Source organism: Opisthorchis viverrini, assembly GCF_000715545.1.
Source record: "Opisthorchis viverrini unplaced genomic scaffold opera_v5_284, whole genome shotgun sequence".
Classification (NCBI taxonomy): Eukaryota; Metazoa; Platyhelminthes; class Trematoda; order Opisthorchiida; family Opisthorchiidae; genus Opisthorchis; species Opisthorchis viverrini.
Genome location: NW_008751943.1, coordinates 27,928 through 45,353, shown reverse-complemented (window position 1 = coordinate 45,353; position 17,426 = coordinate 27,928). Strand labels below are relative to the sequence as shown.

General features: G+C 45.0%; 2 protein-coding genes across 2 annotated transcripts in view; one reads left to right on the top strand and one right to left on the bottom strand.

Annotated features, from left to right (window-relative positions):
* Positions 1 to 7,469: 7,469 nt before the first annotated feature.
* The window catches only part of T265_09547 (hypothetical protein), a gene marked incomplete at both ends in the record, with an annotated part of 23,544 nt that continues 13,587 nt past the window's right edge, over positions 7,470 to 17,426 (bottom strand). The window contains 4 exons of the mRNA XM_009175652.1: positions 7,470 to 7,834; positions 8,438 to 8,549; positions 10,781 to 11,352; positions 14,522 to 14,966. Of these exons, the coding sequence (XP_009173916.1) occupies positions 7,509 to 7,834; positions 8,438 to 8,549; positions 10,781 to 11,352; positions 14,522 to 14,966 (1,455 nt within the window). The remainder of the gene's footprint in view (positions 7,835 to 8,437; positions 8,550 to 10,780; positions 11,353 to 14,521; positions 14,967 to 17,426) is intronic.
* T265_14882 (hypothetical protein) overlaps positions 16,444 to 17,426 on the top strand; it is a gene marked incomplete at both ends in the record, with an annotated part of 16,259 nt that continues 15,276 nt past the window's right edge. Inside the window, one exon of the mRNA XM_009175651.1 lies at positions 16,444 to 16,457. Coding sequence (XP_009173915.1) covers positions 16,444 to 16,457 — 14 coding nt within the window. The remainder of the gene's footprint in view (positions 16,458 to 17,426) is intronic.

The following is a 17,426-nucleotide window of genomic DNA, read 5'->3' as shown; positions in this document are numbered from 1 at the left end:
CAACCACTGTACGACGAGTACGCGGTTATTACAGCTGACAATGATGATGATGATGATGGTGCACTCGTAGCCTCGTTAATTCTGGTTGTTCGCCCCCTTCCTAAGCCTCTATCCTAGTCCCGAACCATAGCTATCACCTTGTGATTGTCGAGCTTCAGTGCTGTGACGATCTTTCCGGCCGCACTGACTGGTACTCAGTTTCTTAAGGTTCATTAATGTCAGCAGGTGTCAGCCCGATAAAGAACAGCTATCCCCCGTAATACGAGAAATCGTATCACGATTCGGTCTGTAGTTAAAGTCATACCGCCCTCTGCGATAGCATTGTGGAGGCTCAGCAGGTGTCAGCCCGATAAAGAACAGCGATCCCCCGCAATGCGAGAAATCGTATTACGGTTCGGTCTGGAGTTAAAGTCATACTGCCCTCTGTGATAGCAGTGTGGAGGCAGCAAGCTGTTCCGTTCAAGCAACCAACAGTTTCATATTTATGGAAGCAGCGATGCTGCCTTCCTCCAGGGAAGGGTGAGTGAGAAGAGGTCGGCCCTAGAAACCGCACACTCCGATTGCCTGATGGTTGACCGTGACCGCCGGCGAAATACTTTGAAAACTGAAGAGTCTGATGATGCTCAAAAGACACCGCAGCCGTATCAGGAGTCATATGGTAACGCACCACTCCGTGCTCCCTCGGGCCACTTTAGGCTCCTGCTGCTAAGTGGATCAGACTTTTGAATCTGGCTCCCGGGAAGTCTTCCTCAAAAGAACTTCAATAACCGGCGCCTTGCAGTTCAGACTTGCATCGGCGGCAGGGGGAAGGGTTCCGGAACAAAATCCCACATCCTCCCGCTCACTGCCTTGTAGGTCAAACTTTTGAGTGAATGGCTGACGGTGGTGTGCCTCAACCACACCCTTTTCTTCGGCCTGGACAATCGAAAAGTATCATTGCATCTACAAATCTTCATTTGCTGACTTTTCGTCCTTGACCGAATTCTGATTCATTTAATTGTCAATTATTTGCATTTTCACTTCTCAATTGTCTGGTGGTCCTGGTGCAATGACACGTAGTATCTACGGTTTGAGTGTTGTGCCTAGCCCCAGGGCTGAATGCGTACTAGATTCACAGTAAATTTGCGCTGCTAGGTCGACGGTTCAAAAAGAGGTCAATCCATTTGGACGTGGTAAATGGTGTTCGTTTGTTGTGTCAGCATGCGCTCCGACGGACAGCAGCTCCGATGCTTTTTCGAGACTTGTCAAGTTCACTTCAGTCACCGATGTCTACATGTGTCGTGATTTTGGCAGATGGTGTGAATGCCCAGGTAGGCGGACTAAACCTTGATGAAGCTCATCTTGACGACGGATTTCGGGTTGACCCTCATCGCACATGATGGGAAGCGACTTCCAGCACAAGCACTCACCTCGTGTTAGCTGGGAGCCACCAACTGCGGATCAGATGTGAACTCAGTTGGACCATCAGCTGCCGGTGGAGAGCTTCGAAGCACCACTAAACTCCGACCACGGCATTGAACGGGCACGTGTATCCATTTGCTTACCCTCTGAACTACGCCGGTTAATGCAAAATCATTCAGTCCACCTACAAAGCGTCTGTGTCGCTGAGGGGCTTCCTAAACTCGACGGATACAGTGTTTGTAATGGAGAAAGGTGAAGAAATCCATGCTCACAGCCCTTGAAACTTTGTCCCAATAATACTGGGTCTTGTAACGGTCCATTAGCATCAAACGCCTACAAAACTATTGGCCCTTTGCTGCGTTTCGTCTCATCAACCAGAGATGCTTATAGCTAAGGTGGACCATCTTAAATAGATTATCAGCAGGTTCGGACTTGTTATCCCACTACTGTCTTTGGAGTACAGCTGGAAGAACCCTCTATGCAATTTTAGTCAAGTAAATCAAGCTACTGACGTATCAAATGAGTAGTATGTACTGATCAAAGTCCCCTGTGAGCTAAGTTCATGCGCTTCTCCCCATTTATTTTCAATTTATGCTGAGAAATCCATCCCCGTGATGGATGATGTGATGTCCTGATTAACGGCGTGAGTTACTCAAAGGGCTCTCAGAGTGACAGCACGGACCGGCCCAGGCAATGGTCAGAAGTGAATTATTCGGTCATATGAGGATTGCCTTCATGACTGGTCTCCGTCGCATTTTACCATCTCATCTTTTAGAAAAAATCAGGATTAGTGAAGCTGGAAAATGTCCTTGGATGCACTTCAAGCGCCTTTTTCAACAGTCGGGAATCTCTAAAACAGTGTGAAGAGCCATATTGTCTGAGAAGAGCTTCGTTTCGCTGAGAGAAACTAGGTCACTGCGACGGCTTTGAGTGCCTTGGTAACAAGGCTGTATTCCTTTGGGGTCTGTTTCTTCCATTCCGGTTAAGAAGGATTTTGACATTCCCGGTCCTGAGCTTCTCGTTCTCAATTCTTCCGTTCCCTTCAGCTGTCCCAAAGGTCCTACCGATTCTCTTTACCAAAGCCAACGACTCTACAACCCGACTCTATGGGGGTGGGCTATCCTAATTCTAGGACTCAGGGATTGAGGCGTAATTATCTGGTTTTAATGCTGCCGGGCACAGCAGGTGCATTTTGAGCAGCACCAGGCTCCTGATTTTCGATGTTCTTCCGAGTAACTGAATAATGCGCCGATTAGCACGGTCAGACACTGAGTGAGCAATCGGAATATGCGGTTTTTATGGCCGTGCTTCACTAAACCGTCTATCCTAGACGGAGAGCGGCATTGGTGCTTCCATGAATATGGGGCTTTCAGACACCTGGGAGAAACACGTTACCCTCGTATTCTTGTCCTAGCAAGCAGTATTTCCAGTCCGCCTTTCACTACAGCTGTTGCTCTCGGTTGTCTTTGTTGATCCAACCTTAAACAACATGGTCGGGCTAGCTTGCAGGACTGAAGTGACAGCTTTTCCCCACGATATACATAGCCTTATAGGTATAAATATCGCCACGTCCGTCATATAGTTCTCAAATAATAATGACTACAAGCACTATGTCACGCTTTTCAATAATTTAGTACGACACGGTGGCTATATGAATTCCAAGATCTCGCGCATACCTTCACTTCTGTCGGCTGGTTTATCAGCCTGCAGTGTGTACACTTCCCTAAGCTGAATAAACAAAGTGCACTTTGTGTCCTCCGTGAATGTAGTGTCTGGCAAAGCACAACGTTCGACGCTTCCACCTATCGAGCAAGTGTCCCTCATCTTAAGTGACCGTCGCTTACGGTTCACGAGGCGTCGAAGAAATTCGACACATTTTTCCGTCCGTATAAGTTAGCTAGTTGTGTTCCCCTGGTCCACTAACTAAGTCGGAAGCTGAAAGATGTTCACCTCATTCCACGGAGCACTTTTAATTAAATACTTATTCACCCGACTTCGCGATCCGCGTGCCTGTTAGTTTACCCACCGTTCACCATCCCCTTACAACATACACAGGATGTTTTGTTCGAATACTGAAACCACATAATTAGGACTCATTGACCTAGTTTGACTTCCGGATCGAGGTCATCGAGCAGGCAGGTCAATCGACAGATGCCTTATCGAGGCTTTCTGCTCGCTTGCACCATCCCATTGCGGGAGCATTAAACTGAATTGAGGATCTGCAAAAGAGTCCGTGTTTTCAAAGTACGGTGAAAAGACTCGATTTGTTCTGAATGTCCCCGTTTACGTTCAACACAGAATTTGGAACGTAGATTACCCAAAAACTGCGTGCTTTTCTCCCAGGTAATACGTTCGGTTTTTAACATCCACTTCAAACTGAAATAAATGCATAGCCCTTACTAGCGGACAACCACCTGTATCTATTGATCATAATCAACAAATACGGCTATTAGATATTACAACTTCCATATTAGTGCGCAAAATTCAAGGACATCTGACTTCTTGCTTGACCTATTCTGTTCACGAATTCACATACTTCGACGTATAACAGCGTGAGGACTGAAATGCACTGAAAGAACAACCGCTGGATTGCAACACAAGTGTCCTGCGAGGAGTTCTTTTATAATCTCCGCACTAAACTTGTTCGAGCCATTCCCGGTCCTGACATTTGGCGTCGAAGCCAACGAACGGTCCACCGACAGGAGATCACGCTAGCCGCCGATAATTCATGTTTTATACGCCAGTCCATCGCGCGTGTCAAACTGTCACACAGGAACGCCCATAAATGACATATTCCGCTTGGGTCCGGTTCACTCTCCCGCCAAGACCATATTAGTGCTCGAATCAGTGCATTTGTCGAATTTCGTACAATTTGGGTCCATGTAGAACATAAGTTTGACGGAAACTCGAGAACTGCACCTACCTGATGCGCCCCAAGAAAGATGAAACCGTTCGCAGGTTTTCGAACAGCTTTCAACAACCTGATGAGTGGTGGGTTCCTCCTAGACGGTTCTACCAATGTTTTTTGGACTAATGTGGAGATAAGAATTCATTTTCAGATAAGGGTACTCAATTAAACCCCTTGTTTTATTCTTCAATCGCATAGATTGGACAAGGGAAACTGCGTGTTCTCTTCACCAAATTCACTTAAGTTGCGTGAACTTTCAGACGAATGGCTGACTTCGAACTGTTGACGCACCGATGTCTTACGGTTGGTAGGCTGTTCATCCGGCTTGTCAATTAGTCAAGCCGCTTGTCTTTTCTTCGCGCAATGAGGTGGGTACGTAATGCGGTTAGACCGAGTACACGAGCCCCGCGCTTAACCAACCCATAGTACTTACCCACTCACAAGTGGTCACAAATACGAATGATACTTACGAGTGCTCTTTGCGCAATCAATCGACGTCGTTTATCGTGTACAATGCCTCATCAGAATCTGGACTGGCCTGTCAACAACACAAGAAGACAAAATTGTGTGAGTTCATTTCATAGCACAGACCGTACATCATCATCATTGTCAGCTGTAATAACCGCGTACTCGTCGTACAGTGGTTGTAGCTGCCGCATTTTTCGTTCAGCGATGATTTGGGGGCAGGTAGGTAGCTGCGCTGGTCATTACCGTCTTCCTGGATGGGGACCCCGAGACGGTCCACGTCAATGGTTAGAGACATTGTCAGACATGGCCCAGTCGTGCCCTCAATGGCGCTCGTGCATCCAAGCTGTTGCCTTCAATGCATAGCTCCCTTCCCAATCCCCCCACCTGACAGCCAACTGACAGTGCTGGATTTATGCACAGACCGTACACATATGTAAAGGGCCTCCGGGCAAAAACAATTTGCGTTTGTCAAGGGTAAGTGGGTGTTCAGTTACAGCATAGTTGTCTGCTCTGCAGACACAAAGCAGCACTGATAATGCAAACAAGATCTTGTTTAACCTGGCGCCTCTGGACAAGGGCAGACGAGATCATCGGCATCGAATATTTATCCCCAAATGAAGCAATTAAACCGCACCTCTCTAGTTTGAAGGAAAAGGAGCGAAGCACACTTCCGTGGTCTGGTTTATTTACATACTAGGGACCCGGTTAAAAAAGCATTCTGCTCCGACTTTTCTACAGGAAATTCTTTCTCCTTCAAAAGAGTCTTTCTTCTCTAATGACACTGTCGATGCTCTCTGAGTAGTGCTCGCTTAAAGCCTTATACACTTAATCACTGCTACCCTTTAGGTCGATGGAATTTTCTCAATTAGAAATTCTCCTTTGGTCAGATATTCAGCGACCATGAAGCTCGAGCAGATTCGAATGACCCGGTTCGACTTTTTGGGTGTACTGGGGTTCCCGATACGGAATTTCTAGTCACACGTAGTTTTGACGATATCCAGTATCAAAAGCAAGGATTCAGTTCGAAAGTCTGCGATAGCAATTACAGAAAGGTAAGCAAAGTTACATAACAAAGTTCAGTTGGTAATTGATCAGGTGGCTGTTGATCTGTTCGCCGAGCTTGGCAATTGATTTGCGAACGTTTCGTCACCTTCAGTGCGCTGTTGGTTGCGCACCAGCAGCTCACTGAAGGTGACGAAACGTTCGCAAATCGATTGACAAGCTCGGCGAACAGATCAGCAGCCACCTGATCAATTACCAACTAATGCACCCGAGCTATCAATATTCCATCACATTACCAACAAACCTCATATGTCCACGTTCGTGGCGCCAATAAGTGTGCAAGTCTTTCACTAACTGGCACAGCTCGGTGTCAAAGTCCGCAAAGCAGACGGCGGTGAGCCGAATGCTGGCTCGGCAGTACGGATTGCGGTAGTCGCTTCTCAGGCCAGTCTAGTGATTCTGAATAGCGATGAGATCGCACGGAGATCTTGTCAGAACAGGTCAGAGCAGGCATAGCAGACGGGGCATGGGCACACATGCTTGTATGACAGTGTCGAACGGGACGGTCTTTGCAGAAAGTTGAATGGCGGGTACGGAGGGACAAGGCATGTGGAGATCAAAAGTACGCGGACAGAGTAAGCAAATTATTATGCTGTCAAATTAGTATCAGTCAGGTGCAATTCTTTGTCTAACCAGCTGCTCACTAAACGGACAGGCATATGACCACTTGGGAACGGTTTTTCCTGATTAGTGGCCCATCATTGCAAGTGGCTTGACAATTCTCAAGCCATCAACTTGGAATTTCACTCGATGTCTACCGTAAAGGTGTGATCGAATCTGCGCCTTCATCATTATCAGGGGGCGTAGATCGGTCGGACATGTGATCCTTTGAGTAACAGGTGGTTACCCATGCATGGTTCAGGGGGGCATCTACCAAATCTCTCGAAGGCCACCTCATGAGGCTCAGTAACAAAGAAAGAGCTCATATGGTTGAACTTTCCGAGATCTGACTACACTTTTGTGTCGGCAATATAGAGGAAAATAAGTAGCTCGGGTTCGCTACTTGGTTGTTGGACTGTTTTCTGAGTTTGGCAGTTGGATTGGAAACGTCACACCAATCGAGGTGACATGGTCAGTGCGGGTTGAATTGGAGATCGAGAGTTACCGACTCAACTCGCACTGACAATGTCACGTCGATTGGCGATCCAACCGCCAAGTTCAGCGAAGAGACCAACAATCAAAGATTTTCATATTAGATACCTACTTTGATATTAAATTCAAAGGGGGCGAGATGGCCGAAGTGGTTAGAGCGCGGATTACTAACCTGAAGGTCTGCGGTTCGAATCCGACCTCCGCCACTCGACTTCCCCTGTCTAGGCTTGGGCAACCTGGCAGTATCCCAGCCCTCGTGCTCCCTTCGGGTGGCATGGCAGCTAGGCACCGGAAGGGTGCTACAGCTGAACGCTTTTTAAATTCAAAGGATTCTTAAAGTATTATTTTTTTGAGATGAGGGTCCTCGAGATTTATTTGAGTTACTCGGAGTGGATCACTGGCCAACTGAGCAGGGAACCCAGGCGTTAATTTGGCTCAGATTCACTTCCGTTGCCACCCGTATTAGTGCGCAACAGAAACAAAGGCGGTTCCAGAAAAAAAACGGTCTATATTATTAAACGTTTTCAATGGATTGGGACAGTTATGGTGAAACTTTTGTAACAGATGTATGAAAATTTTAGAACAAGACATGCGTACGCTTGACCATACCACGCTGCTTGGTGATTGCCAGCCATTGTGAAAGCCCCTGACCATAGGCCAAGCCATCGGGGCCGACGACACACCGACCAATCAGCGAAGTCGTCTCGTTGATCCGTCTACCGGAGCGGGCAAACACGCTGAGTATCAAACAAACTTGACTCATATGTTCCTCTACAACGAATTGCAAGCGTTCGCCGAGCAGGAACTCAACCGCGTTCATGTTCAGTCTAGCAGACTGATTTGACTGTTGTGTGGAGATAATTTTCCGATTCGAAGCCAGCGTGGCCACCAGGAAGACACTTTCTATAGTTTCGACAGAAAAGAGAAAATCATTCAAGTTTCTTTAAGAGATAATCATCAGAAAGGTGTTTAGGTAACCAAGCCTCAGTCCTGGCTACTTGTTTTATGCCTGAAACATACCCGAAAGAACTTCACAATAGACCTGGAACTGAGTGCAACTCAGGGAGAGGGTCTCGACGCCGGTCGTTGTTTTCTTTTGGGTAAATGGTACTTTTTCGTATAGCAAAAAACTGAAAATGATATGAGAATGGCTAGCTCAAAAACTGATAGTGACGGTCGCGTTTAGTACGAATATGAGCCTATATACTTTGGAAGCGTGGTCATCCGAAGAAGTTGCTTTGTGCGGATAAACTTTCATTCTATGACCACTTTTCAGGTAATATCTCAACATCTGATCTATTCATTTTCAGTAACGTCACCAACGAAAACAACTTATTCTGACATCTTCCTCTCAGGAAAGTATTTCTGTCAGAGCATAGCGCAAAAAAAACAAAGAATAATCTACGCATCCCTAGGCCGTATTATGTTACTACTTGAGTTCAAGTCGTAGATGAAACTAAGTGCGATCGATCGATTGAACGTCGAATCAATGGCTTGGAAACTCACTTGCTCCCCTTGGTAGATGGATACCAGTACACTTCAGAGGATTGAGAGTCAACTTTGTAGTTTCTGGATTGTACTGCATCCCAATCGTCAGGTCTCCACGATCTTCAGCATCCTGAAAAAATGCGAACAGTATTGCATCCTCACATTCTGATAAACGAAGGATTTGTCTCAGTAATCCCAACATGTTAGCAACAACATTGCATGACCAGAAGGGTTTTCATACAAGGTTTTTTGAAAACTCGTCAACAGCCCACAACCGTTTTAGCCGGTCTTGGAACTTACCAGGTAGGTGCAGTCTCCGAATTTCCATCAAATTTATGTTCTTCTTGAACTCAAATTGAACTGATTCCGACAAATATACTCAGTTGTTTTTCGCACTGTTTTTGTTATATACATATATACATATAATCCTAGGTTAATTGGTACAATCTAAACAGAGGCGTTTCATTGGGACTTTGGAGTGTTCCGAATTCCGAAATTATCAGCAGACATCAGCAGAATGGGGAGATAAAAACCAAATGCTGTATCTTCACGATTTTGACGAAAATTTCCCTTTCAGCAGAGCATGAAATGCCCCTGTCTCAAACTGCTCATTATTAGAATTATACTGCCCCACAAGACAGGCATCCAAGAGGGCAGTGGTCATTCAGGTGGAAAAGTGTTCTCAAATGTTATCCTCTACTCAGAACTACAGTGGTGGCTGCTGGGATAAAGCAGTGATAACAGGCATTCATTCAGAGACCATTGATGCAAACGTTAGTTTGGACATGAGCAGAAGCGAATCAGTGCAGATACGCATGTTAGATTAGAGCTTATGAGTCTATACTTTCACAGAAGTACACTAAAGTGTGAGTCAAATTACCTAATTTGGTGAAACATTGCACTTTGGACGCGTTTTGTTGTCCGAGACCTTAACTGAGCCGCATTTGATTTCTTTTTTGCTCAAGAAGATTTGAGACGCCACCGCAGTCAACAGGACCTAGGATTGTTCTGAAACTTGCTTGCGGTTCTCTGTAAGTACAGCCATAAAGGAAGAAGATATCACTGGAATGTTTGTGCCTAGTTCAAGAAAATATGAAATTTGAATGGCAGAAATATTTGAATATGTTTCAGGGTTCCTGTGATTAGCTCGCTTAACCAAAAACTTGGCAGGTTGCGCAGGGACCAGATCATTCTGAAGGGTTGGGTAGAAAACACTTGCCTTCGTAGAAAGCATAACTAATCAAATCAAAGTGCACTTTAAAAAGGTTGTGTATTTTGGACTGGTTTTTTCCCTTAACTCCTGTCTCATTTAACAATTGCCAGCTGCGATTATGATCAAAGTCGCTTAACAGAGAGTTTGTTGACGAGGGCGTTAGCCTCTTCATCTGTACCTCTTCCTCCTCGGTGAGTATATCCTATTTTCTTGCAAACGGATTCCACAACAGTCTAATGTATTTTCCTTTACGATAGTTAGTGTCTAGTCTGATTCTCTGAAAAAATCATACAAAAGTATGGTTCGGTGTCTGCACCGGTAGAACAAAGTGCTTGAAATAGGAACGCTATTTCGGCTGGCTTTTATCCTATCGTAAGCATTTGATTTGACCTTGAGATAGCTTGGTGGTTAAGGCTAAGGTTAAGGTTAATCCCTGACCACAAGTTCCTTGATCCGAACCCAACCTCTGCATTTCGATTGCTTCTGTCTAGGCCAGGGTACCCGGGCAATAGTTCAACCTTCGTGCTTGCTTCGGTTGACGTGACCAGTGGGCACCGGAATGGTATTGCAAGTGACCATTCGTTATTTCTATTACTCGAGTTGCACCGCACGACGAATCAAGCTGGGTAACTCAACGATAGCCATTTGGATATGATGTAAATGTCGCTGGTTTTCTCTGTAATCTACTACTCATGTATCACGATATCTCGAATATCGTAGCGACTGAAACATGAGACGGCCTGGTGCAGCACATTCAGTTGCCTGAGAACATCACAAACGAGAGATTCAGCTGGGTTCCAGGTGAGTCTCTCGAAAAACCAAATTAGTTTGTAAATGAGTGTATAATCACTGGCTTTGTCTGAGACTAACTCTTTTAAATCTACATGAATTACAGTGTCCAAATGAGATTACGCGTACGTCCTCCAAGAATCTCTATGGAAAACCAAGTGAAGCAGATGGGGGGAAAGGAAACCTCATTAGAAATAATGTTTGCTTTGGGACAAAGCTACCAAAACACCGTACTTGTAGTAATTAACGTGCGTGTTGATGAGTATGTTGACCGAGGTTGGCTGTAATTGACTACCTTCGCTCGCACAAAGTCTTGTGAAGTCTTCTTATAAAGAACAGAAAATATGACTCAAACTCACCTCCGGTGGAAGCTCGAGTTGACGTACGAACCGCAACACGCGGGGTTTATTGCAGGATTCGTCGTGATTTTTCCCTTCATCAGTTATAGTGACGTCCAGCTCATCCTCAGGGACGAGTGTGGACTGTCTCAAGGGTCTTGAACGAGCGTCCTCAGGCGGTTTAAGGAAGTAGCTCCAAATTTCCGGAATTAGCGGTACCCTTACGGAGCCCAGTAGACTGGAATGCTTCCAGGATGGAAGTGTCAGTCCAGAATTGCCCCCGTAAAGCTCGTCTTTCTTGAGTGCACTGCGTTCCTTCAAATCTAGCCTCAGCTCAAGTTGATTAATTGATTGGAGAGAGACTCCTGTTTGACCTGCATCTTCCTGTTTAGTTAAATAATCGGGCAACATAGTCCCCAATGTTATCGCTTGCCAAAATACAGGTGATCTGAAGGCCCGTCTGACGAAAGTACTGCCACAGCTCTCCACTGAAGAACGGTTGGATGAGGAGAGGTGGAATCGATCGGTAATGAACCTCTTTGGAGCCGAATGAATCTGGTCCAAGGAGAACATTGACGGAGAGGCACTGGTCCCTGGTCAGATGAAAAGAATGATGTGTCAAAAGCGAAACGTTGCCCAGCAATAAATCCACCGATTGTCACCAAACTTTTTCGAAAACAATGATGATTCCTGCTTTATGCTGGAATGTCATATCAGATATTCATGAAAATGAGGAAAACGTCATCTGTCTCATACGACAGAATGTAATCATACCAACCTAGGAACTGCATGAAAACAGGCTCCCAGAACCCCTCGAGTGTCTAGCACCAAATTCGGCACTTAGTGGACTGATATCCTAATCCGGATTTGCCTGCCACATGCAACTAAACTCACGGGCACCTGTGCAGAATGGGTGATGCCCGGTACAGCTCGTCCGTTGTTCGGTGTAGACCTAACAAAATGAAACTGAAGGGTGAGTAGAATGAGGTGTCTATTAGACCATCCGCATGGCCGTGATCAAATCATAATTGAACATTTGGACAGCCGAAATCCATTGGGCATGAAGAACTCGGAGCTCCAAAGACTAAACCACTCGTAAGAAGTACTCGAGGCACACGAATATGACCCGCTAGTACACTCCGATAACCAGTCTGGTCCGTACAAATGGTGATTACAGTTAGCACCGCTCGAGATAGTTCACTCGTCAAGGAGCGAAAATATTACTGATTGGCTGGTTCGCGGTCTGACTCCAACAGTTGCATCTTCACGACTTGGGCTTGGTCAATCTGGCTTCACCTTAATCTTCGTGCCCTCTGGCATTGTAGCTAAATACCGAAAAGATGCTACAACCGAACTATTGTTATACATATTTAGTTTAACGCCCCGCAATGTCCAGAGTACTAATACGAGTCACAGTTGGGTCCTTAAGTACACCTGGATGACCTTGAAGTGTTACACAACACACGACATCTAATACAACAGAAAAAAGGCCAACTGACAAACCAAACCAGATACCAAGGGTGGCAAACCAAATTACGATAGCCACGTATAACCACTACACAGTTCCAAAACAAACTGTAAACTGTTCGAGAATGAAGGATTCGTTGATAAATTCATATCTGCATCAAACATTTCGAAAGCAACGTCAATGTAGCGTAAGGATATTAATAGATCTGTGAATAGAATTAGTCTTCGCAGTCGTAAATTATCGCACACTTCTAGAAAAAATATCTTCAATCGAGATACCGACCTGTAAGTGAAGTCAATGTGTACTGAAAAGCTGCGCAGCACCGTACAGCTTTTTTGTCTTTTCTGGGGATGATCAGCAGTGGATATGTCAAGAGAACTTCAGTGATTTTCCGACCCCCGACCTATCGACTACTAATGTAACGGTGATGCTACTGATGGGGAGGCATGCGAGTAGTAGGTGTTGTTCTTGGAATTTCGCTTTGCGTCTCTTGAAAAGGGGAGATCTGTTGCGGAATGTGTGGAGTCACTCTGTGGCATTTGCTTGGATTTAAGCAACGAATGATTGGAGTCAATGATTATCCAGGAAAGTTCAAGAAGGCGCGTTCAGGAGAAGATGGATGTCCAGTTTTTGTGAATAAGATGCAAATGAGAGTTTTGCTTCCCTGTCCAATAGTCTGTTACTGGTCAGTTGGCATTTTCTAATGAATAACTCCGCAGCGAAGGCCTCCTTCCTTTCACTAGTACCACTAAAGGACAAATACCCAGTTGACGGTTTCAAATTTCCTCATGCCACCATCATTCTACAAGTAGCTCGAAGGAGGAATAAATTCACAACACAAGTAAACCTTTCATCTGAGAAGTCATCACTTGTTAAGCCAGTCAACAAGTGACCACGTGATGGGGACCACGTGGCATCACATCCTAGGTGCGAGTTCGTCACACCGTTGATCAAGCAACCGTAGCCGATCTGTTGTCGTTCAAACTACTTGCCAGGAAGTCACGGGTTCGCCTGTAAATGACTCATGTCATTCTACGAGAGTTCAACACTAGTAAGCGATTGGACTCTGTCGTGTACATTGTGCCATTTGTCGACAATCTCTACTACCTTGTGGTTGTTGGCCGACCAAAGTACAGCCGTAAGACTTACATTAAGGAAACCGAATCACTGAATGGTGATCGACAATAGAATGACGAAAAGTATTTTCCCATCTAGTCCCATTATTTGTATCTCAGGTCAGCGGATCCGAGTTTGAAGATTCCAAATGGTTTGTAGGTCGAGCTGCAACGTTGGACGACTTTAAGGTCATTAGCCGAGTTCGGGATAACTACGGGGTTAAGGAGCGAACTTACTAACGGGAAATTCCATATTTGGAACCCAACTGCGGGATCTGAGTGCTCCTGTCTAGGCTTGGGCGACCTGACAGTATTCCATCTTTCGCGCTTTCTTACTGCGTGATTTGTTCCTCATATGAAAAATAGCTGCAAGTAGATATCAGTTTGATGGAAAACATCAAACTGAAAGGCAGTTCAAATGATCGTGTGACCATTTAAGGGTAGTTCAGAGCTATCCTATTAATAAGACGCCATTGAAGCATCTCGTTCAAAGGATTCACCAGGAGTTTGACGTTCCCTTTGCAACAACCGTAGCTTTTGAGTTCTACTTTTGAATCGTCTACTTAGTAATTAGCCTCGGTGCTGTCAGTACCACTGCTCATCAAATTTCCACACAACACGCGAAACCAGCCAGTTTTTTTCGCGTGCATACACACGCACTGAGGTCTTATCCCCTCTCCGACTACGTTCGGAGTGCACAATATGTTCGAAATGCACCGACGAAGTAAGCATTCAGGTCACGTAAATCATGTGATCAACCTCGGCAATCAATCTGAACGAGGATGATTAATGTGCACCTTTTGAATAAGGCCTTCCACGGTATGTTGTTCTGATTTGTGCTTGCCCCGTTCCGCTTAGTTCAAACCGATTTCTGTCAAATAAACGGACATGATACTCGCACCCCCTCGTTAACTTGAGGGGAAAATCGCAGTGAATCTCTGAGTAAAACATCACTTTTACATGGCGATATTAGTGAGGTCTACCGCCCGAAAGTCAACGATGTATTCAGGCTTTGTTGAGCCGGTCATCTCATAAGCGTTCCAATGATCTTCAACATTAACATGACATCCAAAATGAACCAGTTTAGAGGAAAGTCTGCCTCGAAACTTAGCTTTCCGTGGAAAACAGTAGGACAACACGATTAAAAGTAATACACAGAAAGTGTGACTTGAGACTCACCCGCTAGCTGAACCCGGGCTTTCACGTAGAATTTACCCGCTCTTGGTTCCGTGTAGCGGCTAAGCACACATCGAGCCTCGAGGACACGAACATCAACTAAACACTTCGGTACGGTAGAATTCGGTTGTCGTTTGATGCTCAGGGAAAAAACTAGAAACCCACGTTCTGGCTTCCCCGATTCCAGGGCCCATTCTGGTAGTCTTATTGGCAGCAAGGGTCTGACTGAACCAATATCGCCGATGGAACCTGCCGGATGAATAAGACTTAGCTCACCACTTTCGACAAGCGTTCCGTCTTCACTGACCATTTCCAGTTCTTCCTCACTGTATCCCTTCTTAAACAGGTCAGCGTCATCCAAGACGGGCGTCTCATCTTGTTCCGGGATGTCCCAGTTTTCAGCCCGTGACAACTGTATTGGGAGCTTGGTTGCTTGAAATAGTGAAAGCTGTGAGGATGGGTTGGTTGTTAAAAGCGGATGCATATCAGTTGACTCTTTAGAATTTATGATCTTCACGTGATTGAAGGAAACAATTACCATATTATGAATTTCACTCATACTTCTTCAGATATGCTGTATTTTATGGCTATCTAACAGGCATTGGGGCAAACGAACATAGGTTCCAAGGTTATACTTTAGAATGCCCATCTTACTGTCCAAAACACCTTCCAAAATCAGTCAAACAAGATACGAATGTCAGTTCATTTTCCACTCTTTAGAGGCTGAACCGATCAGGGAATAAGAATACCGCATGGCTTGGTAGAAGACTTAAAGAAAGGAAGCGGGATAAATCTGGGTAACCGGCCGGAAAAAACAGCACTTGGTGAAGTACACCAATTTGCGAATCAAATCGACGTTAACGGAAGATTCAGCTGAATCCCAGCCTAATACTTCGTTTATGATATTCGGCCACACTTTGCTTCGTTTGTTACAATATCTGTGATAGCGTAGCATATTTTCTAGAAGGAATCTACTCAGGGTTTCTTAGTGTTCATCGAATCCTCCGTGTCATCAGGTAGGCACAGTCTCCCAGGTTCCCTTCAACATTGTTTGTTCTGCTTGAATCCAAATTGTACGAAATTCGAGAGATAGGATCACTTGCACACCACTTTGGTTTCAACGAGGGACTCAAATGAATCACATCTGAAACTCTCATTTGTGATAAAGTTGAGGGAATATGAGAGACTGCGCCCAGCTCGTTAGCTCCAAGAAAGGCGAATTCGGTCGTGCGTTGTTGAAGCATTTTCAGCAGCCTTGTGCGATAACTCGAATATCGCACCAACTGAAATATGGAGTGGTTTTTATTCCAAGAAGCTGAAGCATAACAGGAACGATGGACTCAGCTCGGACCCAGTTGAGTCTCCCCGGTTGACTTCAACTTGAGTTGCAAATGACTGCATTTCGCGAATTGTTTGATATTCCTGGTGCAAAATGAGGTCCCTGAGAATAGTAATGGGTGGATCATCCAAGCCTGCGTAAGTCTCTCCTAGAAACCTTAAAAGTTAACAGATTCTGTGGGGAGATACTTAGGTAAAAAGTGATTGTACATCAAAAGAACACAGTGTCTGATGGATTTGTGTGTGAACCACATTAGTGCATATACAGAGATACATAGATACATACATACATACATACATACATACATACATACATACATACATACATACATACATACATACATACATACATACATACATACATACATACATACATACATACATACATACATACATACATACATACATACATACATACATACATACATACATACATACATACATACATACATACATACATACATACATACATACATACATACATACATACATACATACATACATACATACATCCATACACGTACATTGCAGTGCACTTTAAAGCTCGTCAAAGGTCATGCGGAGGTTGCACCGTCGCCACTGACCAAATGGCCGGCGTCAGGTCAGTCACTCAGCCATTGAATTGATCAATTTACCTGCAGCTGCGTGGATACATACATTAGCAGATCTGACCGAAGGCTAGAAACTCAACCACGAGAGTACCTACCTAAACAACTGTCTGACCTTGATTTGACTTTAAACAAGTTGAATGTCAGGTCATCCATCACTAGACCAGACATCCATCTAATCTGGACAAGAACCAGAGTTGAAGTTTGCTCTACTTCCCAAATCATGACAAACAGCAGCAGGACTGAACTTCCTTGAAACAAGGCTTCTCGCTCCCAGGAGCACTTGAGAGCTTCTCTGAAAATACGTTGTTTTTACTGATCGTTTACGTTACATCTTATTTGGTTGGGAGCCACTTGGTATGTTCAAGTGCATTCAAGTACATTCTGACGGAACATAGACAGTTCGCTCACAGTCTTGCTGACCGAAGTAGTAAATTCGACTGAATACCCCCACAGCTCAGCTGTGTGGGCTGGTAAGTGGAGTGCCGGCCCTGTTAACTCTGTCCCCTACCTGACCCCCTATCCGTGTCGCTTGTTTCCACCTGAAGCAGGGCTTAACAACATGGATGTCTGTCGCCGGCCTAAACTGTTTGCACGGCTAATTTCATTCCACCAACGCCTACTGTTGGCAGTTTGGCCAGCGCAGTCTCCTAACTTGAGTTACAGTTGAGTAATTGGATTCTGGATCAGGGCGCACGGGATGTGAGCTGGACTCGCTCACTGTAAATAATCTGAGTGACCTTGGTTTGACGTGAGGACGCCTTTGTGTTAATCCCGAGTCCTTTTGAAAATTGCGTTCATACATAACATCTCGTAAACGATGTGTGGCGTTTTGTACCTTTATTTTCCTTCCATTATAACACTACGTATTTCATCAATTGCATAATCGTTTTTTTGTTTGAATACGAAAAACTACAAAAACGCGCACTTGTACAATTTCACAGAATACAAGCGTGGTCACG